General features: G+C 39.5%; 1 protein-coding gene across 4 annotated transcripts in view; it reads right to left on the minus strand.

Annotated features, from left to right (window-relative positions):
- The window catches only part of LOC127652693 (ubiquitin carboxyl-terminal hydrolase 7), a 34,764-nt gene extending 19,614 nt beyond the window's left edge, over positions 1-15,150 (minus strand). Inside the window, exons 1-13 of one of the 4 annotated variants that reach the window (XM_052139000.1) lie at positions 15,003-15,150; positions 11,779-11,883; positions 11,452-11,650; positions 8,881-9,019; positions 8,706-8,794; positions 8,505-8,613; positions 8,238-8,368; positions 7,911-7,965; positions 7,729-7,809; positions 7,552-7,642; positions 5,838-5,920; positions 5,649-5,758; positions 2,221-2,398 (exon numbers count right to left, since the gene is read on the minus strand). In XM_052139000.1, coding sequence (XP_051994960.1) covers positions 2,221-2,398; positions 5,649-5,758; positions 5,838-5,920; positions 7,552-7,642; positions 7,729-7,809; positions 7,911-7,965; positions 8,238-8,368; positions 8,505-8,613; positions 8,706-8,794; positions 8,881-9,019; positions 11,452-11,650; positions 11,779-11,821 — 1,308 coding nt within the window. In that variant the 5' untranslated portion in view covers positions 11,822-11,883; positions 15,003-15,150. Of the gene's footprint in view, positions 1-2,220; positions 2,399-5,648; positions 5,759-5,837; positions 5,921-7,551; positions 7,643-7,728; positions 7,810-7,910; positions 7,966-8,237; positions 8,369-8,504; positions 8,614-8,705; positions 8,795-8,880; positions 9,020-11,451; positions 11,651-11,778; positions 11,884-12,939; positions 13,082-14,238; positions 14,670-15,002 lie in introns of those variants that run through there. The other 3 variants (XM_052139001.1, XM_052138999.1, XM_052138998.1) reach the window with 3 other exon arrangements.
- Positions 15,151-17,357: the final 2,207 nt, after the last annotated feature.

Raw genomic sequence — 17,357 nt, forward strand, 5'->3', positions numbered from 1 at the left:
GTAATCAATTGTAAAATAACACTGCATAGTTTATCATAGATAGATTAATGCTTATTAATGCAGAAGTTATTCATTCAAGAGCTGAAGTGATTTTCTCTTTGCCTTTTGTTGTTTGATTCGCAGTAATGGCTCAATCGTCAGCATGTTGATTAGACTGCTTCCCCTTTAAGACCGAGTTCAGATCTAATAGGCTCCTGATGCGCCATATTTTCTCCCAGCTATTTCCATAACTACGTCCATTTAAGACATAAACTGTGTTTAAGTGAATCTCCAAGCCGGTCGTTTTGACATTTTTGTGTATAGTTGATCGTTTAGACGCGCACGTGAAACCCAAAGTAGCCTATACTTTGCTTGTCTCGTTGCGGTGTGTTTCGGAGCGCGTGCCGCCTTGGGAACGATATCTCTTGCGCTCTTTATTATTAAACGCGTCCCGCAATTTAGCAACAGTAGCTAGACTGCATTTTACAACAATCACCGATTGTGCTGATTCTGACGTTAAGTTTTAGGAAGAAATGTCAGTGCACCGCTGTGAAGGGAAGGAAGTTGTTCTAGACAGAATGCGGCTCATGTATAAATATTCTTTTTATAATCTTTGGAAGGCGAAATCTAAAATAAAATCAGACTAATATCACAGATCTAAACCAGGCTACGTTTGAATGTTTAGTTCTGTCACTCATTAAGCAGGGCTCTTGATGTGCTCGATGTGCCCGAGATCTCTCTCTCTCTCTCTCTCTCTCTCTCTCTCTGAATAGCTAAATTGCATCACAGACAAATGGTTTCATATTATTATACATAGAAATGGCTGGCAAGATAAAATAACTTTCTCTTTATAGCAATAATAAATATATTTTCTTAATTTCTCCAGTACCGACAGCAGAACCGATAACGTCCGAGCTTACCAAAGCCAGTCCTTCACTAGCCTATAGTGCGTTGGTATCTTTTTTATTACTGATTTCTCTCAAATATAAGACACACAAACAGAACAAATAAAAGTCTCAGATTCACTGTCTGGAATTGCAAAATTCTTGCTTCCTTATTGTGACATGATAGCAACCCTTCAGCTGTGATAATGCAACTTCAACTACGCTATCAATATCCAAAGTAGCCGTACGTCATGTCGCCTATCGCGTTTGTTGCATTTTTTCTTGAAGTTGGCAGTAACATATCAAAAGTTTTTAATTAAATATAAAGGAGTTATACAAATTGAATCCTTACCGTTTTCTCCAAGGAACTTAGCTCCTTCCATAGGCACTGGATGAGATCTGCTCACTCTGCTGGAAAATGACTCTAGGGGCAGCGTGCGTCGAACACGTGTTCCACAACAACACTAGGCTGCCCACAGATGCTCCTGCCTAATAATCGGCTTGATATATTTGGATATTGGCCGATGCCGATTATGTTAAAAAATGCAACAAAACAAATCGGTCGACCTCTAATAAAGGCAGCATAAAACTAGTGGTTTAATCTATGTCTTAAGCTATCTACGTTTTTTTTTTAAACATCTACATTTCGGTCACCATTCAATTACATTGTATGGACTTACAAAGCGAAGATATTCTTCTAAAGATCTTTGTGTTCTGCAGAAGAAACAAAATCATATGTATGGCTTAATAAGGGAATTTTCATTTTTGTGGGAACCATACCTTTAAGTTAAAACAGTGTTTGCCACTAAACTAAAAAACAAACAAAATTTATAAACAAGCAATACAATACTTCACGGTCCTAAAAAGGCAAGACACAGTAGCTACACCACTGAAACTAAAAGATAGCTTAAAACTCTTTTGACTGTCCAGCCAAATGTGTTCAATATACTCGGATGGTAATCTATTTATTAGATACGTATATGAACCTTTGCAACCTGTCTGTCATGAACCGAAGGCTACATCCACACTAATCAGTTTCATAATGTAATTGTTTTCCAAAGTATGCAGTAATTGTGTGCATTTTTAAAATACTGATGTTGCCAATTTAGTGTGGAAGACAGACATAAACTTTGAGAAATTAATGTGTTTTCAAACTAAAAGTGTGAAGGACAAACCCTGAGAGACCAGATATCAGTCATAACTAAATTGTGACAAAATGTTTAGTTACAGCGTTTTGCCTTTGACCAGTGGTTCACTTCTGCCCCTAAAATTCACAAAATCTCATGCAACAAGAAGCCACCCACAAAGCCAACCCATTAAATAAATATTTGGGACCCCTGAAATAAAAGGTTCTCACTATTGGTGCGGTGACACTCACTTTGCCGTCTCCTTTAGGATTAAGGTAGACGACGTAGTGGCCCCCGTGGTTGTCACCGCTGTGCACCAACACGGCATGGAGAATGTAGTTGGCTGGGTCTTTCACGTCTGGCTTCTGCAGAAACTCATCCAGAGGTAACTGCTCTGGGAATTCAAACCTGCAGGGCAAAACATCAAGTGTCAGGCTCAGCCTCGATTTCTCTAGCCTCACAAGAAAGAGAGAGCAGAGATTATGCTTGAGATGTTATGAGCGAGAGACAGATACAGAGTCTCTTAAAGTGCACCCTCCAGTCCCAATTCAAGTTAGTGCTCCATCAACAAGCACATTATTTAGATGTCAGTTTCAGAAGGATATTTTAAGAGCATAATCTCCCTCTCTGAAGGACACACATTTATCCTGACTACAGCGGTAACATAAAAATTGGACGAATATTTTATTTAATAAATGTAATTTTCATGTGTCAGCCTGAAAATTGTTTATTTCCAGGTTAATTTCAATTTTAAAATCAAACCCAGACATTTTTTGTTTTTGTATGTTGGCCCATTATCCTTATTGTAGTTTTGAGAGTCACCATCATTTTGGTTTAAGAAGTGTGTATGCAGAGTTGACTATCACATATTTTGATAGTGGTATCTATTTAATTACATCAGGTGTTTATGAACTAATAAAACAAGAAATAATAGGCTGTCATGCACTCAGTGCGACTGATGCAAAGCGGAAACATTTACTTACAAAAACTCACCTAAATTGGAAGCGCTGCCAAATTTATCTGCCTTTTTGTTTTCAGCAGAAGTCATAGACATCTGGGATGGCATGAGTAAATATCTAGAGAGAATTTTCTTTTTTGGGTGATCTATCCCTTAGTGCCAAGCATCTCTTTCAGCTCACAAGTAAAAACATGCTGCGTGATTGAGAAAGGACTACATCAAGAGGTAGATTGTCATGGAGGTGCGGGGGACTTTATTTAAATAAAATATTTATCTTGTGTACTAGTTATTATCTCTCTGCATGACAATGGTTGCCGACCCCTGCACTAAATAAAAGGCTAGATACAGCGCAACAATAGAATGCAGCTGTATGGAGAAGCATTTTTAAAGGCTTTTAACTTTTTTTCTTTTAACTTGACACAGCATTTAATAACAGTGTTCTTGCATGAGAAGCTAAATAGGACACACAGCACAATGGTCAAAGACTTCAGTCTAGTGCATGTTTACATAGAAAATCAAACGGAAAACTGCGTGGATGGAAGCAAGTGTTCAGTGTGAACAGCCCCTTAGATGAAGGTCTTTGGCCGTAGAAAAATATATGTCTCGAGATTCCAGTCTTCAGATACATTTCATTTGTTTGAACAGCTCCTGGGCTCAGAGTTTGAGCTGCTTCACCAATGAGTTCAGCCAAACACCACTATCTGGGAATATTGTTACCGTACATACAACGGTTCTGAATGAAAAACACGGTTGTATCTGTTATGAAACTTGAGCCTGGGGTAGTATCATGGCACCAGTGTAAGGACCTTGTTTCTTCGTTTTACTTATCATTTGAGAATAAAAATGGCTAAATCTTTTTATGATGATGATTATTCTATGCACTTTAGATTAAAATGTAATGCACCGACAGGAATGTTCTTGGTAATAATTAACACAGCGCTGTTTGGTTTATGTATGTTTTGCTCTCTTGTGGCCTTAGGAAACAATGCACATGTAAAAATCTGGTGACTTAAATTCAAATTTAATTTGAATTTTGGTAATATGTACGTGAAGAATCAAACTTAATTTCTCAGCCTTGTTGACAGACCCAACCCTGAACACACCATAATTCATGATACATTCATACATTATGAAAATGAGTTTGAAGTGTAATAAATGGTAACATTTTACAATAAGTTTCCATTAGTTAATATAGTATGAACTAACAATGAACAATTTTATTTTTTATTAACTAATTCTGCTTAAAGGGTTAGGTCACCAAAAATAATCCCATAATTTACTCACCCTCAAGCCACCAGTGTATATGACTTTCTTCTTTCAGCCAAATAAAATCGGAGTTATATTATAAGATATCCTGGCTCTTCCAAGTTTTATAATGGGAGTGAATGGTAAATTAAGCACATCCATCCATCCATCCATCCATCTGGCTCCAGGGGGTTAATAAAGGCATTCTGAAGCGAAGCGTTTTTGTAAGAAAAATATCCATATTTATAACTTTACACACTATAATCACTGGCTTCCGGAAATGGCCGTCCGTACTTTCACAAGAGAGTCGAGTTACGGCGTATGACGTATCATGCGCTCCGGTGAGAACTGACGAATGTGGAAGCGCAGAGGATAGAGAAAAACAAAATGCCGGTCACGAATTAGAAGACGACAAGGATTTTTAAAGAAAAATGTCAAGAGGATTTTGATATAAGAGAAGAGTTCTTTGCCCAGCCATATTTGTTTGAACCAGAGTACACCAACCAGGAACTCCAGGAGATGGAGGAGGCTGCAGCAGCCGCACAAACAATAATCTGGTAGACGGAGAGTATGGGAGACGTGGTGGTGCTCATGCAGGAAATGCGAGGTAATGCCAACAGAGGCTGAGTGTGTTTGCTGCCATGAATGGACGATTGGAATGACTGGCTAGACGCAGGAACGCACTATTTTAAGACTAATACAAATCTACAGTATAGCTAAAACAAGACTTTCGCCGTGTTCCTTTGCTGTAAACAACACGTGCTTCTGCGTTCATCATTTCTCACCGAAGCTTACTTTAAGCCTATGCCGGAACTTGACTCTCTTCTAAATGGGCAGACAGCCGTTACCGGAAGCCAGAGATTATATAGTTTATAAAGTTATAAATATGGATATTTTTCTTACAAAATTTATACGCTTCACTTCAGAAGGCCTTTATTAACCCCCTGGAGCCGTATGGATTACTTTTTTGATGGATTCGCTTTTTTGGGCTTCAAAATCGAAGGTACCATACACTCCCATTATAAAGCTTGGAAGAGCCAGGATATTTTTTAATATTACTGTGTTTGGCTGAAAGAAGAAAGTCATATATGGCTTGAGGGTGAGTAAATTATGGGATAATTTTCATTTTTGGGTGAACTAACCCTTTAACTCCTTAGGCATACAAATTTGGAACAACATGAGGCAGAGTATGACAGAACTAAAATTATTGGGTAAACTATCCCATTAACATATACACTGAACGTTACAAGACATTGCATTTATTGATTTGGAAGATGGTTTATGCAAAGCTACAGTGTATTCAAGGTAACCAATTCGTAATCATTGTGCATTCACTGAGAATCTAACCTACGACTTTGGCATCGCTAGTGCCACATTCTACCATTTGAGCTACAGGAACACCCACTTCAAATTAAAAGTATATATTAAAAAAATGTGTCACTTAAATGCTCTTACTTGTCGTTTATCTTGATATTTTGGTCAGTCTGAGGATCGTACATGAACCTCATGAGCTGTAGGTGCAGGATAGGAGGGAAAGTCAGGAACTTCACACCCTTCTCTGCTTCCTGGAAGACAAATGAACAAACATCTGTAAGCTTGGAACGGAGAGGTGCGCGTCTGTGATGAAGTATGTGAGATCCTCACCTGTAAACCATGCTCCCCTGCATCGTATTTGTTATCCCCATCCAACTGTTCCACAGCAACATAATCTTTGAATGACTCAAAGACTGCAGAACAGAAAAAAAGTGCATTAGTACCACAATCACACACCTCTATTACAAAACATTGCCAGATTCATAGCACAGGGCTCCAGACTAACTTGTTTCACTAGGAGCACAGTGGCCCCCAACTGAAAATTTTAGGGGCACACACCGTAAATCAACATGCTAACCAAATATTCACATTTCTACTAATTTCCACTGTACTATTAATAGATACTTTGATATTAGATGCAGAAATGACAATGTGCTGTTTCAAATTCACATTTTATTGTGCACTTTTATAGACGCAACAACAAGGTAAACCGACAGCACCATTGCTGTCATGGCAGTACAAATATATATAAAAAAAAATATACCATAGATACTTTCAGAAAAAGTGCTTAGTAACAAGTTACGGAGCATCTTTGATCATTGTGTAAGTCTTCCCCTTCAGAGTATCTGCAATTACTCCAACAAATTGTGCGCATGCTGTATCGTTGTTGTAGGTTTCGTTAATTTTTAAGCCATTCTTCCTTTGAAGGTCGAGCTGGCTTTTGAATTTGGTGAAGGGTAGTTCCTCCTTAGCAACGAAGTAGGCCGTGTTAAATTTCAACATCATCTCTGCCTCATCTGCGCTCTGATTTACAGCCTCTTGTCTTCTAAAAGCAACCGGCAGTGGCGTTGCTTTTTGATTTATGAACATATCACGGCATACTCTGTGCTTAAGGCTGAGACTATGTTTAACTCAAGCATTGCGTTTAAACTGCGAAGTGCCTGCACTGTCGGCAAACTTCGTGTTTCCCGCATTTTTGGGGTAGCTACTGCAGTACTCGCAGTTCATTGAGCTCGTCTCCTTACAGTACTTCAGCCAGCTGAAATCTCGAACCCACTCTTCCCGAAAATGGTGGGTTCGGGACTTTTTCGCAACACAAACCTCGGACACGTCATCAGACTGTGGCACTGGCACACTAGCCGCAAGTCGGAAGAACGAGTCAATAGTTTGCTTCATTGCTCAGATGCGCATAGAAGGTTGTGATATTTTGTCTGTCTCCCACAGATGTTTACGCGCGGTCGATTATAGACCCTCCCCCTCCACGCATTAGCCAGTTACAGTGGCCATTCCCTATTCTTCTCACACTCATCACATTCTGGATTCATTAACGCGCAACTTCCACGTTTAACTTGTAAAAAAAAATGCACAAATTTACTGGTCGCACATGTGCGACTGGATGTAAAATTCAGTTGCACACACTCAAATTTTGGTCGCAAAATGCGACCATTTGGTTGCAGTCTGGAGCAACTGAAACAGTCTAAGCCAATTTGTTTTTTCACACACACACACACACACACACACACACACACACACACACACACACACACACACACACACACACACACACACACACTTTTCTCCTTTCTCTTTAGTCCCCCTTCTATTTCTAGTCTTCACAATTCTGTTCTCTAGAGATGCTTATTATTCTACCCATCCCCCCCAACAGAGAGTACCACCCCCCTGCTGAACCACACACACGTTACAGTAACTATGTAACAAGCTTCATGAAAATTCATGCAATTAGAATGATAAAAATGACCTTCCTGGAAATGAATGAAGTACAGGTATGCAAATAATCCCTCGTCAAAGAAAAGACCACACTTACTGTTTTTCTTTCCTTTTATGCTGAGCTGAATATCGTAGTAATCCTCTATTCTTTCTGAACGATAGTCCACGTGCTTACACTGGATGTAGGACTAAAAATGGAGAAAACATCCAAGTGTGGTGAGGCTGAATCAACGAATTAGAGAGAGAGAGAAAACACAGAGTCCAACTGACTTACCACCATCTTTCCTCGGAAGAGCTTTGGGATTGTGCCCTCCACGCAGGTTCCTTTCATTTTGTTCTCCACATTGTCCAAAAGCTAAAAATGGCAAGTGTGCAACAGTTGGACCAAGTCAAACTCATCTGATAAAACACGACTAATCCCTCAATTCTTTAACAAGTGGATCCAAGGATACTTACCACTCTGCACAGTTCCTGTACATCATGCTGCATGAAACTGTCTAGAGTCTCCCACCTTAGAAACAACCACAACATTTTCAATACAATATATAATGTAGATGGTACGTCAAAGTGGATTGAAATATTAAACATACTGTTTTTCAGAAATACATCACATTACTTAATAAAAACACCAACTTCTGAGCACAAAAAAAAAACAAGGACAAACTACAAGAAAAGAGATTAAACACTGCAATACACATCCAGCTCTTGAGAACGTGAACAGGCAGACATGTCATGTGGCAGTTTCAGAGTGCTTGAAAACAGAAAATTCAAAACAAACCCTACCCAAAAGACTTAGTCAGTTTCTTCGTCCCAACAGGCTTATCACTGTGTTGGAGCTCATAGAAAACCCTCTGCAGGGCGAGGGGAACACTTTTAGATGAATCATCTCCCTCGGTGGGCATCATATAAACCGCCTACAAGGAAAAACAAAGAAAGTTCTCTGCCAGATGTACAGCACTGGGGTCATCAGACAAAGCAAATAGTACTTATGTGGTACACACGGCAATCAGCAGGATTCACTCCAAAAAACATGAAAGACAGATGTCTTACCCGCCGAAGCTGGTTTGTGAAGAAGAGAGTCTGCAGTAAGCTGTTCATGTAACATGTGGCTCCTTGATTCTTCAAGCCCACATAGCCAGTGTGTTTCTTTGAGTCCCAGCTGAGAACAAATCCAAAACTTAAATCAGCTTTTTTTTTTCCTCTTAAGAACAAAGGTCATCTACATTGAATGTCACATAAGGGTTGACTTACGCCACACCGTGAGGTGCATCGGCTTGAACGTAGACCTCAAAAGTGACCTTATCGTCCTCTACAAAGCCCCGCTCTGGATCAGTCACATCCTAAAATCAAACCAAAATATCACATTAACTACAGCCAAATAGCTCTGGTCACCTCTGTTAAAATCAAAGAAAATATGCCAACTTACACTCCATGACATGAAGTTGGAAAAGCCCCAGTCATTTTCCTTGTGGAAGAACAGGTGACTAATGCGGCGGCTGAAGGATTTCTCATCGTCCTTGAAGTTGATTATTTTGAGCATGGCTTGAGCATGACATGACCAGGACCTAGAAATGTGGAATCAGAGTTAAATTAGTTCTGCTCCTACAAATGAAAATTCTGTCATTTACTCACTTGTGTGTACTTCCAAACCCAACTGTCTCTTCTTTAGTGGAACACAAATGGAGATGTCCCCTCATGTGTTCCATGGAAGAAAGTCTACTTTAGGGTAGAAATGACACTAGAGTGAGTAAATGACAACATCAGGGCTGCACAATTAATTAAAATAAAATCAATTGCGATATGACTGCATGAGATTATTAAACCGCAACGGTCTGCGATTTAATGAAATAAATAATGTGCTCACAGCTCTGTATTGTATGCATTGTATTATTAAATCATTTTCAGAGCAGTTCTGTTCTCCACAACTCCATCTTGTGCTCAGAGTAACAGATGTGTTGAGTTGGGATTTGTTTGCTTACTTGTTCGGTGCGTATCATATTTAAAGCTCTCCAGATTAACTTTTGCTTAATTCTAAAAATGTCTGGCCACTACAAGTTAGTACCATGAATACCATGGCAACAGGTATTTTTGGACAGAGGAAGAGATGTTAAAATATATACAGCTGTTGTAAAGGTGAACTCAGCTACACACAACCTCTTCTAATCTGTCAAGCTTTTATTTTGGCTTCAACTGTTTGAAGTCATAGGTTTAACTGGACTGCATAGCAATGCCTCGTGCAAGTTTAGATTTTATTACAGAAACATTACTACTGTATTGCATAGTAATAATAATCACTATTATAATAATATATTATTCAAGTTGACTGGGTTCCAAAAATGATGAATAGTGGGATGAGACCCTATCATAAAGTGGACAAAAATATGTACACCGTGGAGAGGTACCAAGTGAAACAAAGAGGAGAAAACGGTCTTCCAATTCACAGTTTATTTATTTGTGGTTGCAGAGAAAAAGATTCAAGTTTAGTTATTTTTCAGAGGACTAAAGAGTGAATTCTCAAAGTGTAATCTTTTTATTAGCAGTAGAACATGGGCATAATATTACCAAATTTTGGACAAAAGGTATTATTTCCTAGTAGTATTTCCAAACACACACACACAAATAAAAACAATATGGCTTTGTCCAAATAGTGCAGCCCTAGACAACAATTGTAATATTCCTTGAACTAACCCAAGGTCAGCCAAACTCACCTGCTTCAGACCAATAAAAGACACCAATATCCTCTGTGGTGAGTCAGTGCTTTTAAATACACTTTAAAATATCAATTAAAGTCAGACTAAAATGTAATGTAAATTATTTTGTACGACAGAAATTGTACCAATCTGATTTCTTCAAGGTCGGACAAACAGACCTAGATAATGCAATTGTAGCTCAGCTTTGTCCAACATGTATACACATTATGGACCACAACTGGACATACTCCAAAAGACAGGTGACACACAACACATATTTAACACTTTGCTGACATCCTTTCTTCAAATAAACAATTATGCATTAGGTGTGTTCGACTTGAACTGCATCTTGGTTTAAGCGCAATGCTTGTTTTCTATATTGCAGACTAAGTGGAATTCAGATGACATTTTTTAATTTACATATAATAACCAGAAACATTATTCATTTGAAAAGATTATGTGCTGCTTAATAATAAAGGACTCAGTATATTTAATAATTTGTAATGTTTATTTTTATGAATAAACATGATATTACTATGACAAACATAATATAGCATGATATAAACATGTACTTTTTTTTTTTAATCCCCTTTTCTCCCAATTTGGAATGCTAAATTCCCACTACTTAGTAGGTCCTTGTGGTGGCGTGGTTACTCACCTCAATCCAGGTGGTGGAGGACAAGTATCAGTTACCTCCACTTCTGAGACAGTCTATCAGCTCATCTTATCACGTGGCTCATTGTGCATGACACCGCGGAGACTCCGCATGTGGAGGCTCATGCTACTCTCCGCAATCCACACACAACTTACCACGTACCCCACTGAGAGAGAGAACCACTAATCGCGACCACTAGGTGGTTATCCCATGTGACTCAAGCAACTATATAATACAATTGTGTGAGTTTTCAGCAAACTGGAGGTGTCAGATTAAACACATACTACTATTATTTAAACCAAAGACTGACATTACAGAAGCAGTAAGAGTAATATGTGAAGTATGCTATTGTTAAACGCAGCCCATGAAAACACATAACCGTTGTCACGTTGTGAGTCTGGCCAATCGAGAATAAGCAGTGTCGTCATTCAGAGCTCGTGCAGCTGCTCTTGAGAAACAGCAGCTGCTGAGTAAGCAGTCTGCTCTCGAACCTCTCATGAATACTTGGACAGACGAAGACTGTAACTCGAATACACAAAAACCCACTGTAGCTTGATGCTAACTGTGCATTTAAATGTACTTACTGTAAACCTGTTGACTCATATCATTCAGAGGACAATTATGCACAGCAAAAATGGCAGTCATTGCTTACGTGGAGTCAGACTCCGCATTGCACTGAAGAAAGAAGCCAACACTCTTCTGGTGGGGTCTATCTGGGTAAAAGCGGGGCATCACCATAATCTTCCAGGGCAGGTTTCTCACGAAACAGGGTGGGCTGAGCACAGACTCACTCAGCCTGCTGAAGCGCTCGACCACAAAGTGGAAGGTGGCTTCAGATCGCCAGCTTGTGTCTGTTAGGAAATGTTGTAACAAACAAGTTAGATCTGTGGAAATTCTTCCATTCATTTTATCATATTACCTCTTGAATCTCATGCTCCAAATTGTTTCACACTCTCACTTATTACATCATTTTACATACCATCCTCCATGTCCTCCTCTGTGTTGTTGTGTCCATCCGCCATGGCCACGTTCCCATTGATGACTGGATTCTGCGGAATTCTTGGAGGATCATCTGGGTCCCCAGCTGGAAAAAAAAGAACGAGAAATTCCCGTCAATTGTAGGGCTAAAGATTCCCAATAGAGAAAGGAAAATTAACAACTCCATTACCTAAAACTTCAAGTAAACTCATGTTAGTGTGCTGTGATTTACGTGCGGACCAGTATGCTCAGATTCAGTGTGCAACAGGTAAATAAATAAATGCATCCAAATGCGCATTAACCAAGTTTTTAAACAAAAATCAAAAACAGCAATTACTTTGTTGTTCCAAGTATTTCCATATATACTGCCAGTCAATGTTTAAAACCACTGAGAACCATCAGCAGATTTTGCTCTTATATCCATCCAAGATGTTGAAAGCATCTGGTTAATATTCGAATGCTTATATCAATTCAAACAAAAACAGGCCAACCTGCCTGCTTAATTGAAACGTGGTCATTTACTGTTCATTAATGCATTCTCTGTATTCTAAGGCCAGTCAACTGACTATGAGTGCGGACATTTACATATCTCAAGAGGTCTGAGTGCGGGTCTCGGAACAGCAGCATCAGAAACGCCCCCACACGTGCACTGCATAACTTTGACGAAATGCAGCGCAAAATCAAACGTCTGGAACGACGCGAGTAAGAAATAAGTCATGTTCCAGGGAATGTATGCCAAGTCATGACAGGGTACGAGCCAAAATCAGAAAATTAATCAGTTATCATTAAAAATGGCGCGCGGTATCACAGCATGACTCGTTATACAATGAAGCAGAAAATCCCCGCGCGCTGTCGGTGTATCCCCCCCACGCGCTGGCCTTGATGCGCACTCATTGAGTTACACCGTGTCTCAAACACGTCAAATCTACATTAGACGCTTACACACGTACTTTCCCCATATTAATAACGGCGCAGTTGTCATGAGTAGGGACACTAAATTACGAATTCATTTCTTAGTTAATCCTCTCGTATACCCCCTCCCCCTCCACACACAGCTAGCCGTGGTGCTAACATTTCCCACCGCAAACGGAGCGCTTATCTACGACAAACCGTGTCATCCGACACTATCTAATGTAACCGGGACACAAAGCAAATAAATTACTTTGATCTCGGATCCTTTGGTGAGCCATCATGTGCTGCAAGCAGCGCTGTCTCCTCGAAATAAACAAACACACACGCAAGCAGGCCTCAAAGAAACTGGTCTGTGCAAAATACAGTCCACCATCTTGGAATAAAGCTGCCATCCACTCCCCCCTGGTCGATCTGTACAACTTCCTATGCGGATCACATCCAAAACCAATTATAACAGCAACAACGTTAATACGATCTGTCCAATCATGCGATTTACACCAACTGTTATGTTTCGCACCGAAACAGTAAAGGGACCCAAGGAGCAAATGTTAGTAGTCAAAATGGGTCTGTTTTTTTCAGCAAACATGCTCTGAAGCAGTTTATTTGACTTCATTAGCTCTCAAGAAAAACAAAACACGGTGTTGGGACATGATGATTTGCTGACTGGGAAGAAACCCAATTAAATGAGCCAACAACAAGTTTTTAGAAACGTACATACGATCTGCTATGATGAAAGGACACTAAACTAAACGGATAAATCGTACGCATTTATTGTGTAAAAGGGACCTAGATTTTTGGCCCGGCTTAATACGAAGGCCAAACCTCTTGCTAAATTATCTCACTTGCAAATTCACAATCAAACGTCTGGAATCAGCAGGATCAGCCCATTAGCGATTACTACTACCTGTTGTCACAATTATTTGTCTCAGTAACGATATCTTGTTTACTTACGTTTATCCACTGCGCGTAAGCGGTTTAACGTTTCGTCCATTCAAAAGACCTGCTAAACAGTCCACAGCCAGCAAAAACGATCATTCACCCATTTATGCTTTTCAAAAGTTGCCCACACGATCTACAGGTGTAGCCGATGGGTCCCTTACATAATCAGATGAAAACCTGACACAGTTTGCCGGACAGAAGAGCTTAAAGATGGGCTGCGCCACGTTAATGCACGCAGCAGATAACCAGACCGCCAATACAACAAAATACAACTGAAGTAACGGTCACACAATTATATTTATTTAAACATACACCACTCCGCGAGCTTGAATAACACCACAGTGAAATGCGACTCCTGTTAGAAAGTAAATAAAATATGTTGAAAGAGTGGGCTTTTTGCTGACTGGTTCAACTCCTCATGCATCGAGGTAACGATTAGCTGCTGGCTGACGAACTATTGGGTTCAAAACATGCGACAAAGTGGTTGCTAATTAATAAACACCTAGCCGGGTAAAGATTGCAATCATAACATCAACTGTAATAATATCGTGCGTTTTCAAACGGGTTAAAAATTAATGTGCATTTTATTTGGCAAGAGGCCTTGGCATACCCTCCATCTCCATGTCCTCGGGCTCGCTGAGCTGCTGCTCGCCGGCTTTCTGCTGCTGCTGGGTGTGATGGTGGTTCATGTTGGCGGCTGCTAGGATGGGATGGTGTTTGGGCTCTTTGTCTCCCTCGGACCGGACTGACTGTGGTTCCGCGGGGAGTGGGTTCTGGGGTGGCTGGTGAAAAGTCGGAGGTGGAGTAAACAGGTCGAGCCTTTGCGGCTGGGCCTGTAATGAGACGAACTCGGCCTTGTCTGCTGTCAGCGCCGAGGATGGAGGGAGTGAGGCCGGCGGGGGAGCAGGCAGAGAAACGCGGACGTATTTGCTCGCTATTCGCCCAATCTCGGCGCCTGGGTAAATGCTAACTCTAGTCGGCGGCCTCGGGCTTCTGTTTCGAGAAGGCCCGAACAACTCCACCCCGGCTTTCTCCCCCGTGGAAGTGCGGGCAAATTCAACTCACAACAACCTGCAGCCGGGGAAACGGATACCCTGTTTGTTGCTAGCTGCTGCTGGAAAGATGAAGCTAGCAAGAGTGATAAAGCAAGAAATAATGCTACTCATGCGCCTCAGAGAAATTTATTTTTAAATATAACTTTCCCTGCAATATTGCCAGTCCGTGTGCTCCTCCAATTGTCCCTCTTCTGGGGGGGAGCGGAGAAAAAGCCTATCCATTCAAGCCAGACTCGAATGTGAAATCGCACTCATTTAGAAGTTTAAAGTCACGAAGATGCACGCGCTTTGCCTCGCCGTTATCACACGTGAAACTAACCTGAACACCTAACGCTCAATTGCACCCCGAAGCTGCATCCCAAGCGTCTGTTCAAAGGCGAAAATGTATTTTTGCCCGGTCACGGCCAGAATCTCTATCACCCTCTCCCGTGGTTTATGATGCTCAGTTTGAGATAAAACTCAAAATGGCGGTCGCGAGACTCCGAAATGTCACATCCGCACGAAGATCCAAACAGTGGCACACACCGTACGCACAAATGCAACCTCTCGGGTTTATTGAAACGTATTGTTTTGAACCTATACCTTACAACAATGACGTTTTATATTTGTCTTACTGGTATCGTATCAGCATCTTTATAGTTATATATCTTTATCGTTATATAGAATGTAGGTGTTCTAAAATGACTGAATTATAAGGTTGTGATCAATAATCTTATTTAGAGAAAAATGGCACATAAAAATAGGCTGTTCTGGATACTATAATTCATTAATTATTATTTTATTTGCATATTTCATTGATAATTGTTATTGTTGTTATAGTAGATTCATACCGTCTACCACTATCGTAAAGCAATATAGCTGGGTTGAGGGGATAATTATTGCCCTAAAAATGTTGTCAGGGAGGAAGAGCAGCTGGGTCCTGTCTGCAAGGTAATAAAGTAGTCATTCATGCTTTGAAACTGCATGGCCACATAATTAAACTGAATTTAAAACAGAAAAGAAAAGAAAAAAAAAAACTCTAATATTATGAAATAACTGTCATATGGTTCATAAATGAACAAGATGGTGGTGTTCTTTTTCAAATTAACCTTAAATTCTCAGCCAAAAACCCCAAATAGCCTCCTTTCGACACTTAAAGCAAATAAATAAAAATAAATAGCAAAGCCTTTTTATTCTTAGCCAAAACCACTTCAAATGCACTCATCATGATTCTTTTTGATTAACTTTTTCTCCCCAAGTGGTAGCTGCTTATGTCAGAAAGAGGAAACAATTACTTGATTTTACAGTGAAAGCTCACAAAATCCTTCCTTTGAGCTGCCTGTGCATTACCACTGCAGTTGTTTTACACTTTCTTTAGGAGTACCAGTAGTGGTTTAATGTCCTAGAGCACATTGAAGGAATAGTTCTTTACAATGCAAGTGAATGATGACCAAAACTTTGAAGCTCCACAAAGCACATAAAGGCAGCATAAACATAATCCATATGACAGTCGTTTAATACATGTCTTCTTAAAGAAAGATTCCGGTTTCAATACAAGTTAAGCTCAGTATTTGTGGCATAATGTTGATTACCACAAAATATAATTTGGACTCATCCCTCTTCTTAAAAAAAAGGAAGAATCGAGGTTAAAGTGAGGCACTTACAATGGAAGTGAATGGGAACAATTTAAATGGTTTAAAAGCGGAAATGTGGTGAATGGGTCCTATTTAAATGTGAAAAGGAAATGTGACACTTATCATTTTATAAAAGCACTTACATTAATAATTCTGTTAAAACTAATTCATAATTGGAGCAGTAAAGTTGTTGGTCATTTTCAGAGTCATTTTAGTGTTTTAGGCATGGTTGACATTACATTGTCATTAGAATGAAGTTGTAAAATTCGATAAAACTTTACAAAGAAATGGATTGTATCACACTAAAGTCATGTTAACACCACTGATCTATATATATATAGATCAGTGGTTAACACGCATATTGGTTACATCTTGTGGCTATAATTTTGAAATAGTGAGTATTTCAAAGTTTACAGATTGGCCCACATTTACTTGAAAGTGCCTCACTGCAACTTGCTTTTTTAAAGAAAAGGATGGGCGAGTCAAAATAAATTTTTGTGGTAATCAATATTATGCCACAATTGCTATCGATTGAGCTTATCTTGTATAGAACAAGGACTATTCCTTTAAGCAATCTAATCGGTTTTGGGTGAGAACAGACAAAATGTAAAAAAAGATTTCACATTTTCATGTGAAAATGTGACACAAAAGGTTTCATTAAACTTAAAAGCTGTCTCTGTGTTTTATTATGGTTAATACACGTTAGTCAACCACATTTGTACACTGTGAGTCAGAATGGTGTAATGAACCATGTTCATTAGAAATTTGGACAACCCTACAAAATGTATAACAAATGATGTGTAGACGTTAATAGGATGAAATGTCCTTCTACAATGAAATTAAATGTAATGTAGATTGATATTCATAAAGCTTGAGTAGGATTTTTCAGGTTCTTTTGAATAGATGGCAAATTTACTTACAATTACACCAATATTGTTTGTTAACCCTAAATGACATTAGATCCCACACTGTCTCAAATCTTGCTGCCTGCAGGTCTGAAGTGTTTTAACCAAGGTAAATGATTACACCCACACTTCTTGATCAGAAATGTCTCACTCTGT

This window comes from Xyrauchen texanus, chromosome 12 (assembly GCF_025860055.1).
Source record: "Xyrauchen texanus isolate HMW12.3.18 chromosome 12, RBS_HiC_50CHRs, whole genome shotgun sequence".
Taxonomy (NCBI): domain Eukaryota; kingdom Metazoa; phylum Chordata; class Actinopteri; order Cypriniformes; family Catostomidae; genus Xyrauchen; species Xyrauchen texanus.